At 34.8% G+C, this 12,498-nt stretch overlaps 1 protein-coding gene across 1 annotated transcript in view; it reads left to right on the top strand.

Moving 5' to 3' along the window:
- The first annotated feature begins 10,732 nt into the window (after window positions 1–10,732).
- LOC128993078 (zinc finger protein 418-like) overlaps window positions 10,733–12,498 on the top strand; it is a 71,224-nt gene continuing 69,458 nt past the window's right edge. The window contains exon 1 of the mRNA XM_054416836.1: window positions 10,733–10,924. Within this exon, the coding sequence (XP_054272811.1) occupies window positions 10,733–10,924 (192 nt within the window). The remainder of the gene's footprint in view (window positions 10,925–12,498) is intronic.

Raw genomic sequence — 12,498 nt, 5'->3', positions numbered from 1 at the left:
AATCTGTTAAGAGAACACGTCATATATGAAATTACGAACAGCTTTTTTGATAAAGATTCCTTTTCCTAGCTGTCACTGATATGTTTACATAAATGTTCTTTAAGAATACTGTGTAGGCCCTAACCATTTCCGATCACGTTTGTAAGCAAATCCAAAACCAAGTGTGATTAATAACCGTGTGGCTTTGGCTTACATAACGGGTTTGATTTATCACGAGTACTAATATGTAACTTTAAATTAAATAAAATAACTAGCCATCATCCAGGTCGGGAACCGGAGATTCTGTGTGTATCAAGTTGTACTTGAATTTTGATTACAGGGAAAAGACCGTGAATCAGTGTTGTACAGGACTGGAAAACTTATCTTTCTATAAAATTAGAGTTTTATAAGTCACCTCAATTTAAGGAATTTTGTATTGCCAGAATATCCATAACGAATTGTCAGCGTCTTTCTCGATATAACGATCCCCTTTCCCTCCCTTTAGAAACATCACAGCTCCTTTGATGAAAATGAAATGGAAACAACGCTTGCGCCAACAATCGTCTGCTCCGTTATACACTTCTGTCTGCTGTGCGCTATGTTACAACAGATTTCAGATACAACAGCTGGGGAATGATGACGATATAATCATAGATAAAACATACTCCCTAATGCTTAGTACACTGTGATTGAGTGATAACCATGGTAACTTTAGTAAGACTGTGATTGGCCAATGAGTACGGTAGGCCTAAATATGGCGACTTGTTGAATTTGTGTATGAATTGAAGAGAAACCTATTAATGAACAGAAGAACAAAGAAAGAGAATAACAAGATTGTTCTCGTTACATTCTTTTTTAAGAGTGTTTTAATTATCTCTAAATATAATTTTAAACTTTTTTATTACTTATCTATCCTTATCTATCCTATGCTGTGATACAGCACCTATCGGTAGCCTATCTGTCTATCATGAGCATCCAGTACCTTATAACACTTTCTAAAGGTTCCTTTAATATTTACGTTATTTATAGCAATGTAATGTTTGGCTAGTGATTAGTTGAGTTTGAGTTAGCTACAATTTTAAACGTAGCCGTTTGTACAACTGAACCAAGATAAATGATTTGAAATTTACAATAATAATAATTGTGCAATATTGAATTTCGTTTATAAAAATGTAAATCGTGACTTAATGGCTGTTTACAGCGTTTTAATGAGTTTGTCATCTGTTTTTATACTATATTGGATTAACCGTATTTTTCATTACCCCCCCCCTCTCCCTATTAACTCAGGCAATCGAGTATACACAATAGTGTAAAGTATTGTAGCCTATGCTACTTGCTACTTGATTGTATTTTAACGAGCTTTATGTCAACAAAGCGTTCTGCTGTGTAGCTGGACGTGTCTGTACCACGCGTTATCTTTTATCTATCACAGCAGTTGAGCCATCCCGTGCGCTCCCTCTCTTAGATCTCACGTCTTGCTAATCTTAAATAATAACTTTCTACACGAATCCTAAACTATAATAAAATCCTATTTTAACTAATTTAATTCAATAATATAACTATTGTCTTATCCACTTTCTATCTGGCGATTTCGTAATGTATTTTGGATTGTCGTCACGTTGAACACTGTTGCAATTAACTTTAGCCCCCACCCCATTTGAATTTGTTGAGCCCCCCCCCAAGAATTTCAATGACGCAGTCTGCGTCACGGCCCCCCCTTGTGGGCACCCCTGCCTAATAACTGGTGGGATTTTCAATCGCAGCGCTCTTAAGTTGAAATTGTGAAAAAACAGGCAGCGCGAGGATGCTCCTGTTGTCACGGCTGGATGCCAACTGAGTTGCTGAGTGCCCACGCACCAAAATATACAAGATCGACCTGCCTGGCGGCGTCACAACAAAACTTTCTTTACTTTCTGGATAGCCCTCGTACATATTTTACTTAAATCTAAGACAAAATAAATCAGATAATATCATTGACTACACAACAATACAAATAACCAATTTATCTCATATTGCTGTATTCTGGGTTCTCATAACAAATAAATAAATATTCTTGAAAGTATTCACAGAAGAGAATTTCTTCTTCTATGTGGAGTATTTGATTATCACTTTATTTATTTACATTATTATTGCCATGATGGTGTTTATAAGGTAGAATCAAATTGTAAACAACAGTGAGACAGACTTGAACCAGAAAAAAACAAGACAAAAGTTGTGAAAAGGACTTACCAGGACAAAATTTACGAGTTTTCTCCATGAGCTGCAGACAATCCTAGAATTTCTGGGGTTTGCAGCAAGTTATTCACTTTTGTAAAATGTAATCATATAAAAAAATAAAATATTTGATGTTCACTTGAATCATTTTAATGTTACTAGTGTTCATAAATAATGTTATATCTATAATATTAAAACGTGACAGGGTTTTTTTATTTCACGATTCTGAATCAACCACTTGACGGATTTTCATGATTTTTGTGTTGAAAGAAAGATAATTTTGAGAACTAGGGAATTTTGAAGCCATAATTTTAGCTTAGGGTCCCAGTTTCTTAGAAATAAAGTTTAGAATTTTAAAAAGTCTAGCAGCCTACGCTAAGATTCTACTCTAGCTTTTGGTATAATACCATTTGCTTAACGTAGAACAGCTGTAAACATTTGGCGTTTTCGACACAAATTCAATATTTGGATGAAAATGAAATTATATACGTAGGGTTGACTTATTTAAACTACGTGTAATGCTATAATCATTGATACGTTAATTTATTCGGCAAGAGGATGAGGGATAATTTAAATTTAAATATACATAGTAGTATAATAGATGTTCTAATTTAGTTTTTGAACAGTCTATAAAATCTTTATAGTTTGTTTTAGTGAAATATAATTTGTTATAACTTACAGCTGGTTGAATATAAAAATATTCTAAAAACTATGAGGTTAGTTTATTTACTCAGCGATTTTTTCATTGATTATAGAAATTAAGTAAGATTCTATAACCATTGCTCTATACGAATCGAAGCTCATGAGTCTTGAAAAGAAAGCTTATGAAAATTGTTTTACCTCCCGAATTTTTGAGGAAAGGTTGGGAAAGTAACAACGATCACAAGTTTTAATTAATCTTGGGAGCTTTTTCTTAACAATAAAATTTGAACTGCTTAAACTAAGCATGAATTAGGAATAGACATATTGATATAACTATATACAGTTTGAATGCACTGCTTGATTCCCGTACGTAGGACGGGCCAACAGCTCGTTTTTATTTAAAACATGATTGTTAATAAAGATGCAATAACCGTAAGTTATAAACATTATTTGTTTGATAGATTTTGTTGTAACAGTATGACAAAAAAAAAATATATAACATAATTTTCACAACTTACGGTTATAGAATTTTTCTCTATGTTCATAATCAAAGTCATAAGTAAACCTACCACATAGTTGTGTAAAATATTTTATTGAGCGGAGCGAGCGAAGCTCTTTTACTTCGACTCATGCATTTCGTAATACGCAAACTCTTCCTAGACGGCTGAATCAATCGTTTTCAAATTTGGCATGGTGATAAAGACCATATCAGTGAGTGCCAACATCTATATGGCGTTAAAAAAGTCTCTCAGGAATCCGCCCCGCTGGGTCTCAAAGTTTCAATGTAATCCTTATGGAAGCAGTATTTGACACATAAACAAAGACATATGATCAGCTGTTGAATTTTGAATGCAGTGGATAAAGAAATAGCTGATAGCATTATTCCACAGATAAGAACAAAAACGGTATGGATCATAAATATAATCAAATGACGACACTAGCTTGAGGTCCGTGACGTAGGAAGTGGTGAAGGAAATAGTCAAGGCGAGCTGTCCGGAGTGTGGGAACTGTTTATGACGATAAGATTAAGATATCGGCAATCCTAAAATGCTATTGAAGGGAAGTAAACAGGTCCGCGACATAGGAAGTGGTGAAGGAAGTAGTAAAGGCAAGCAGTCCGGAGTGTGGGAACTGTTTGTGACGATTAGATCAAGGTATCTACAATCCTAAAATGCTATGGGAATGGAGGAAAACAGGTCCGTGATGTAGGAAGTGGTGGAGGAAGTAGTCAAGGCAAGCTGTCTGGAGTGTGGAAACTGTTTATGACGATTAGATTAAGGTATCTGCAATCCTAAAATGCTAAGAGAAGAGAGAAATACCCCCGCCGCAGCAAACCTGCAGACTAAGCGAATTTCCATTTCCCTGAATGGATTTAAACTAAAATGTCTCCTTAAAAATATCACATTTATTCCCTATTTAAATAGAATCAGTTTAAAACATATTTAGGTTTGCTGCAACAGGGAGGGTAAAAGTGTTTTTATGTAAAATGTTAATAGTTAGTAAGAAATAAAAACATTTTCCAAATTTGGGCAAATTTATGTTTATAAACAAGCAAACTACAACAGTTTACTTATTCTCCATAAGAATAACATGAGAATTTTAAATTTACAATTTTTGGAATTTTCTCCGTAACCATTAGGCGCATTATAACGCTTCAACATACTAAATTATTTGTTTTTTAAAGCTCTACAAAATAGTTTCAAAAGAAATTGAAAAATTTTATGTTTTTTGGGTCAAAAATGGGAAAAACCCATTTTTACCCCATAAAAGCCCCCATAAACCCCCGTTCCCATGGTCCAATCATGCTGGTTCGCGAACTCGTTCGAATAAACGTAGGTTTACACGTTTGTACCAAATTTCATCAAAATCGGATCATTTTTGCTCGAGTTATCGCGCTAACGGACACACATATATATATATATATAAATATACATATATATACTAGCTGACCCGGCGAACTTCGTATCGCCTAAGTTATAGGTTTCCCCTAAGACAGACCGATGGAAAGAAAGTACCGTTATGTTTAATTTTCAAGATGATCTCGTTCGCATTGCTCAATCACGTCCTGGTTGAAGTTCGTTCGCTACGCTCACTCACCTTTGGGTTGGAGCTCGTTCGCTACGCTCACTCACCTTTAGGTTGGAGCTCGTTCGCTGCGCTCACTTGCCTTCAGGTTAGCTCGTTCGCTACGCTAACTCGCCTCCAGGTTGAAGTTCGTTCGCTACGCTCACTCACCTTTTGGTTGCAAATTAGCTGTTGTCATAAATGTAAAAGAAATAATAGTGCTGCACCCTGTTGGTAATCATTGTAACTTTAATGCTATTGAACATCATAGAACAGAACCAACTTGTTTAATTGAAACAGCTGTTAAGATTCATTAATTCCATTTCTCATAAGGTTAACATGGGAAACTCCAGAGCCACTGGGGCGGAGCCCTTTTAAGAATTTCGAAACGGGAAATAGTTTACGTCCGATTCGCATACCTACAGAATTTACACACCAAATTTCATAACGATCAGTGAAGTCGTTCCGGAGGAGTTTGCAGACAAACACTGTGACACGAGAATTTGATATATTAGATAAATATATATATATATATTTATGAATTTGAACGGATGGTGTTTTTGACCTCTAGGGACCTCAAAACGAAAAAAAAATCGGTCCCGGGTCCAGGTCTTACCGTGAGTACTACGGTAATAGCTTATTCCCTATATGGGAAATTCGCTAAAACTGGCAGGACCGGGCCTATGGGCGCAAGCTCCCAGAGGGCGCCAGGCCGAGAGAATTTTTTTTATATCTAAAAATAAAAAAAAATATTCATAGTTGATTAAAAAAACTCTGGCTAATAAAGCATTCTGATTCTGAAGTTCATAGAAAGAAATAATTGTTAGAAGATTTAAACTATTTTTCAGAATTACGCATAAATTTCATTACAGCATTGGGTACGGGAGGCTGTAGGGATGTTGACGAGCGCCCGAGCTGTACGCATCGTATTGCCACTGCACTGTCACTATGTTGGCTCGGTGTTACTGATCGGAGTAATTAGGGGCACATGCGTGCTAGACACTGTTACCACCAAACACACAAAACAAATAACTCACAAAACAAAAGTTATCGACTAATCTTTTGATTAGTTTACAACAATCTGCGGGATCAAGTTAAAATATATAATACGTTGTGTTGAATATAAAAAAAAAATGATTAATTTATCTTTAAAATTAACGAAAAAATATTAATTTCAATTTGCTACAGGTTTTTTGACTAATTCAATACCCTCCAAAGCACCATTAATGCTGTAATTTTCTCCTCAGACCTAAGGATCGGTATGGTTGGCCGGAATATTGCTCTGTAGTCTGTTTTGCTTTGGAAATATAACCTGGATGCAGTACCACCATAGATTAAATATAACTCAAGTCGACTTCCTATCACATTGTTAATTCATTTTTTTCATGTCTAGTTCACGTTGGTGACACTGGACGTTAGTTTTGACGTACGGTACTTTTGTTTCTATTATTTTAGGGTTAGTTCTATGATGTGTTTTAATTTATTGTAATGAGACGACCTATTGTTTATGATTATATCGTTTTATTTTGGATAAACTAAGTTTATATAACAAGAGTTGTTTTCAGCTAATCCATAATGATGACGAATCTACTAAAGGAGTATGTTTAATCTATGGTATCACGTACTGTATGGAGTTCATTTTTTGGGGCCTGAAATTGGAATCAATGGCCATGTTTTTTGCAAGAATGCTCGGTGGATTGAGTTGTTTTGTTTCAGTCCCACAAACGTGAGCATTTACTAAAAGCATACGATTGCTAAAAGTTTAACACGGCATTTTGTTAAGGCTAAATGAATCAATTCTTTAAAAAACTTGCAATCATAAAATTCCGACGAGGAGTGGTATTCAAGCAATTAACTTAGGCCTATGGGCATGATAACTTTGACCAGACTAGGGGGCGGGAAATTATTTGGGCCTAGGGGCGCCGAAATGCTAAATCCGGCCCTGAAAACTGGTCCGCGACGTAGGATGTGGTGAAGGAAGTGGTCAGGACGATCTGTCCGGTGTGTGGAGACAATAATATTAATATCACTTTATTGTCATAAAACATTTCACATTTCCAGCAAAGCTGGTGAAACAGATGACATTGTCATTTCTTAGCTAACAAAAATAAAAATTAAAACTAAGGATTAAAATTAAACTAGTCACTTTAAAAAAAAACAGTCATTTAAATACTCTTCTATTGTATAATATTTCTTTTTTATAAGGAATGTTTTTAATTCTTTCTTAAACTTTACAATGCTATTGATATTTTTAAAATGAGCAGGTAGACCGTTGTAAAGCCTCAGACTCATGTAGTACGGCGATCTTTCATACAGGCATAGCCGATGTCTTGGATACTGCAAATTATTTTTTGAACGTGTTTGGTATTGATGAATAAATTGATTGTCTATAAATAATTGTGCATTACTCTTGAAGTATACCAGAATTTTATAAATGTAAAGTGAAGGCATGGTTAACATTCCATATGTTTCAAAAAGCGGTTTATATGACTTTTTTTTGCGTGTAAATTATAAGATTCTTAAAAAACTTCTTTTGTATCTTAAAAATAGTTGAGGCATATGATGTTGACCATAACTCAATACTATATTGCATAATGGAAAAAATATGGCATAATAAACTATGACCTTTGTTTTAGAATCTATTATGTTTCTTAAAACATACATCTGGAAACAAGCTGTATGTAATTTTTTAGCTAATATTTCAATGTGATGTTTCCAAGTCAAATTTTTATCAATATTTAAGCCTAAAAATTTTGTTTGTTCGACAAAAGCTAAAATATCATTTTCATATGGTAATTCAAAAATTATGTTTTGCTTATTTTGTAGTGTTTGGAGTTGCATAATATGTGTTTTAGGATTATTAAGTTTTAAACCATTCGCCGCAAACCAGCTAGTTAAATCTACAATGGAACGATCAAGCTCTAATCTAAGAGTATGTACATAATTTGCTTTTACTATAGCTGTAGTGTCATCAGCATATAATATTAGGTTTGATGATACATTGTTAGGAACATCATTTATGAATATTAAAAATAACAAGGGACCTAAAATTGATCCTTGGGGTACACCACAATTGATGGTTTGCCATTTTGAAATGAAATGTTTACCATTTTTCTTAATGACAGTTCTCTGTTGCCTGTTTTTTTTTTTAATAAGATTGTATCCAAGACAGTGCAAGATCAGAGAAGTTATAATATTTCGGTTTATTACTTAATACATCATGGCTCACACAATCGAACGCCTTGGACAGATCACAGAACACTGCTGCAGTACTCTGAGATCCATCCAAGCCCCCCGACACACGATTGATGAAATCAGAGACAGCTGATATTGTGTTTTTTTCTAATCTAAAGCCAAATTGATTATCTGTAAACAAATTATTATTTTCAAAAAAAGAGTTTGTTCGTATGCTATTTTTTCAAAAACCTTTGATAGAGTTGGTAAAATTGAAACTGGACGATAGTTTTCTGGGTTTTCTACTGAACCTTTTTTTGAAAAGTGGTTTCAATTCAGCATTTCTTAATTGGTATGGAAAAATTCCTTCGTCAAAACATTGGTTTAAAATCAGACAAAGTGGCTCTGCTATAAAGTTCATAATATTTTTTATTATTTCAACTGAAATCCCATTCCATCCTACTGATTTTTTATTTTTTTATTTTAGTTTTAATTTCTGATACAGATACATGTCTGAATTTGAAATTAACTCTATGCTTAATCATAAAATTATTCACTAACTTGGATGCAGTATCTAAACAGGGTATGCAATTAATGTCTTTAGAGGTGTTTGCAAACTTGACATTGAGAAAGTTAGAAATAGCCTGACCATTAGTTATCAGCTTATCTCTGACAACCAATGAAAACACAGCTGAAAACAGGAGCCAAGCAGTGTGGACTGTTGTCAAGTCTGAACTTGGTGTCTTGAGATCTAAAGATTTGGACTTCCCAAATCTTTAGATCTCAAGACACCTTACAGTTTAACATTTTCCGGGCTCTATCACAAACAGCTTTAAATATTTTCCTGTAATTTCTGTAATAGTTTTGAAAATTCACATCCTTATTAGTCTTAGAAATAACACTTAATTCTCTTTTTCGTCTACTTGATATAATGATACCTTTAGTCACCCAGCCTCTACTTGTATTCTTACGCAACCTACTGGAAAAAAATTTGTGGAAAGCAGTGATCAAAATGAACTGACAATTGATTGAAGAAACAATTGAAATTCGTCTGTGCATCCTGAGATGGCTTTATGTTCCAGTGAGTTTCAGAAACGCATTTATAGAACATTAACTTATTTTTATTTGAAAATAATCTCTTCTTACTTATTATTTTTTTATGCAGTTTGGTATTACAATTTGAAATATCGATAAAAAGAGCCCTATGGTCTGAGACCCCTAATTCAATATTCATTTTAGATCTCTTAATTTGGGAATTCCATTCTAAAAAATCACTAGTTAAAATGTTATCAATACATGTGACTGAATTTTGAGTAATTCTAGTCGGAGAACAAAAGTTTGTATTAAAACCATACATACTAATTAAATCCAAAAACAAATTTCTATGGTTGAGTGTGACTGTTAATGAGGATTAAATTAAGGTTTCTACAATCCTAAAATGCTATGGAAAGGGAGGAAAATAGGTCCGCGATGTAGGAAGTGGTGGAGGAAGTAGTCAAGGTGAGCTGTCCGGAGTTTGGGATCTGTTTATTACGAATAGATTAAGGTATTTGCAATCCAATAATGCTAATGGAAGGGAGGGAAACTGGTTCGTGACGTAGGAAGTGGTGAAGGAAGTAGTAAAGGCGATCAGTCCGGAGTGTGGGAAAAATCAAGTAATGATTCATTTTGTCCTAAATCGAAGTCATCTTCAAAATTATCACCTTCACTGTCACTTATTTCACCAGATTCCCTAATGTCATTAGATCTGAGATCTTTCGCCATTTTTATCACTATTACAACTCACAACACAGTTCATTTGCAACGCCAGCTGACAGCTGCTGTCGACACATACTAATAAAAATATTGTAAGAAACGGCACTCCCAAATAGTTGTCATGTAGCATAATGTTTGAGAACAGTTTGGTATGAGTATCAAGTGTCATCGATCGATCGTACGGCTGTATATTGAACGAAACTGACTGCCTGCAAAGCCGCCCAATTCCGGGCGGTTGACACTTGGAGGGTTAAGGAAGTAGCTACTACCATTGAGTATACTTATGAGTTGAACATTTTCCTTTGAGTTAGCATGGGGAGAGTTAGACATTTTATTTGATCAATAATTGTTAAGTAAATAATATATTTTCCTCTTTTTCAAAGTTCAAATAAAGCTTTCACACTTTTCATGTGGAATTTCAAATTTGAATATAATGGATTTTGTCTGCTTAACAAAACAAATTCAGACAGTTTCAATTAGTTTTTCACTTTTATACATTAGCATTAACGATAATTTATTATTAATTAATGAAAATAATTATTGTTGTGAGGGCTTTTTACCCTTAAGGATAAATTTTGATATCTACAAATTAAACAGGTAGTTCAGGGTATGGGTGTCTAATTATCCAGGTGTCTAAAGTTTGCCTAAATCTCGATTTCTCTACATATCTCAAGGTTTAAGCTCAGTCCACGGCAACCAAGTACTCCCTACAACAACTCATCAATGGATACAATGGACTCATCATCACCAACCTCAAGATATCGAATTTGGACTTTGACCATATGGTCTTTAATATAAAATGTTTGCGGTAACTAATGTTTACCGTGACCCTACCGACTGATTTGTAGGTTAAGGTAACTATCCGTTGCCCTAACTTGTGTGTCACGACTTATTCGGTCACGAGATGGCACTTACCTCGTTCCATAGTCCACAATTTGCTGTGGCAGGGCAGGTGGCAGGGTATAGCCCCTCCAATCAGCTTAACCCCGCCGCGAAGTATTCCCTCACAGCACCTAACTTCTCTTTGCTGTGGGAGGGTATGTCCCCTCCAAGCAGCCGAGCTTCACCGCGAGGTATTCAAGCTGACCCGTCAAATGTTCTGCCCAAATTATAACGCTTGGGTACAATTATACTAATATGGGGTTGCTTAATATGCCTAACAACCCCGAGCTTCTACTTACTGACACTATCCACCTCGGGCCTAAGACTGACTTGGTGGCCTAAGATGGTTATAGTCTTGGTATATTCGACCACGACGGTCTACTTACCTTGTGAGCTGTCCGACGTCCATCATCAACTGCCTAGTTCCCCTAATGCACCTGCTTATATAGGACCTTCCAGTGGCAGGGGATGTAGGGGTGAGGTAGGGGAGGTAGGCTCGGCAGCCCAGTTGTGTTGCCGCACGACCTTTGCCCTAACAGCTGATAAGCTCGGCCGCTACCTTAATGCTAACTTCTAATTCTATATATCTATCTCTCTCTCTCTCTCTAGCTCCCTCTCTCTCTCCCTCCATTGTCATCTAAACAACTCAACTTCATCCATTGTTATTTACCAATGACACCAGAATAACTTGAATAAATACTAATACTATCTATAACTAAACAATTGGGTTTATGGCCCTAGGAATAATTAAAGACAAGAAACAAAATAAAACGTTTATTCCTTCACTAAATATTGATTAACTTCTTTACAAAAATAAATATTTCTTACATGTAATTTAAAAATGAATCAGCAAACCTAGGCCTAGAAAACAGTGTGTAGATATGCTTAAAAAATGCAATGTAATGATTTAATTTCAAGGTAGCTTAACTATCTAAATAGCTGATATATGACTACATAATCAAACTTAATTCACAGTTTTTGTTTTCACCTTTATTTTTTTTTTACTAAATGCTGTACGGGTGTCCTTCGCAACGAAGAAAACACTGAAGAGAGAAAAATTATCTCTGGATCTGTTCTATAAAAACGTTACACACCCGGGCTTTTGGTTTCACGAACAAATTTTAATTAAAATTGCACCTCTTAGTTTGAAAAATATCTTTCTTTTAAGATAGGCTAAATTATATGGCTACCTAGTGAGAATTATATGAGGCCCTGATTTAAGAATGAAAATACTGTACCAAACGATTTAATTTTCAAATTATATTCTTACTTAAAAGTTGATTTATTTGATTGGTTTAATTGCTAAAAAGTAATTGCACAACATAGGGTACTGTGTAGTAAAGCAAAAAAAAAACATTCTACGATCAACCATTATAATTATATTTATCCTGAATGGAAACTAATCAACACCATATCTAGAAATATTTACTAAAATTGTACCAATGATACTCTGAACCCCTAGAGGTTCAGTCTGAATATCAGTTTTGGTGTGTTTCAGGTGCAAATTGAAGGAGGAAAGTGCACAGCTCAGTTGAATGGTGTTCTGTGTGAGTGTGTTCAGTGTAAAAGTGACTTTGCAACTAATGATCTGTCAAATGGTTACAGAAACAATACAGAAGAATGTTTGAAATGTGAACTCTGTGATAAATCATTTTACAATTTTAAGGAGTTAAAGTCTCATACGTCGCGCATACATTTCAGAAGTTTAAAAACAAATTTTTGTCATATATGTAAAACAGGACTTGGAGATAAAAATTCACTCAAAATACACATTCGCAATGTGCATCA

This window comes from Macrosteles quadrilineatus, unplaced genomic scaffold, assembly GCF_028750875.1.
Source record: "Macrosteles quadrilineatus isolate MER2022 unplaced genomic scaffold, UCM_ALF_1.0 Scaffold_4__1_contigs__length_99947679, whole genome shotgun sequence".
In the NCBI taxonomy this organism is placed as follows: Eukaryota; Metazoa; Arthropoda; class Insecta; order Hemiptera; family Cicadellidae; genus Macrosteles; species Macrosteles quadrilineatus.
This window is presented reverse-complemented; position numbering and strand designations above follow the sequence as displayed.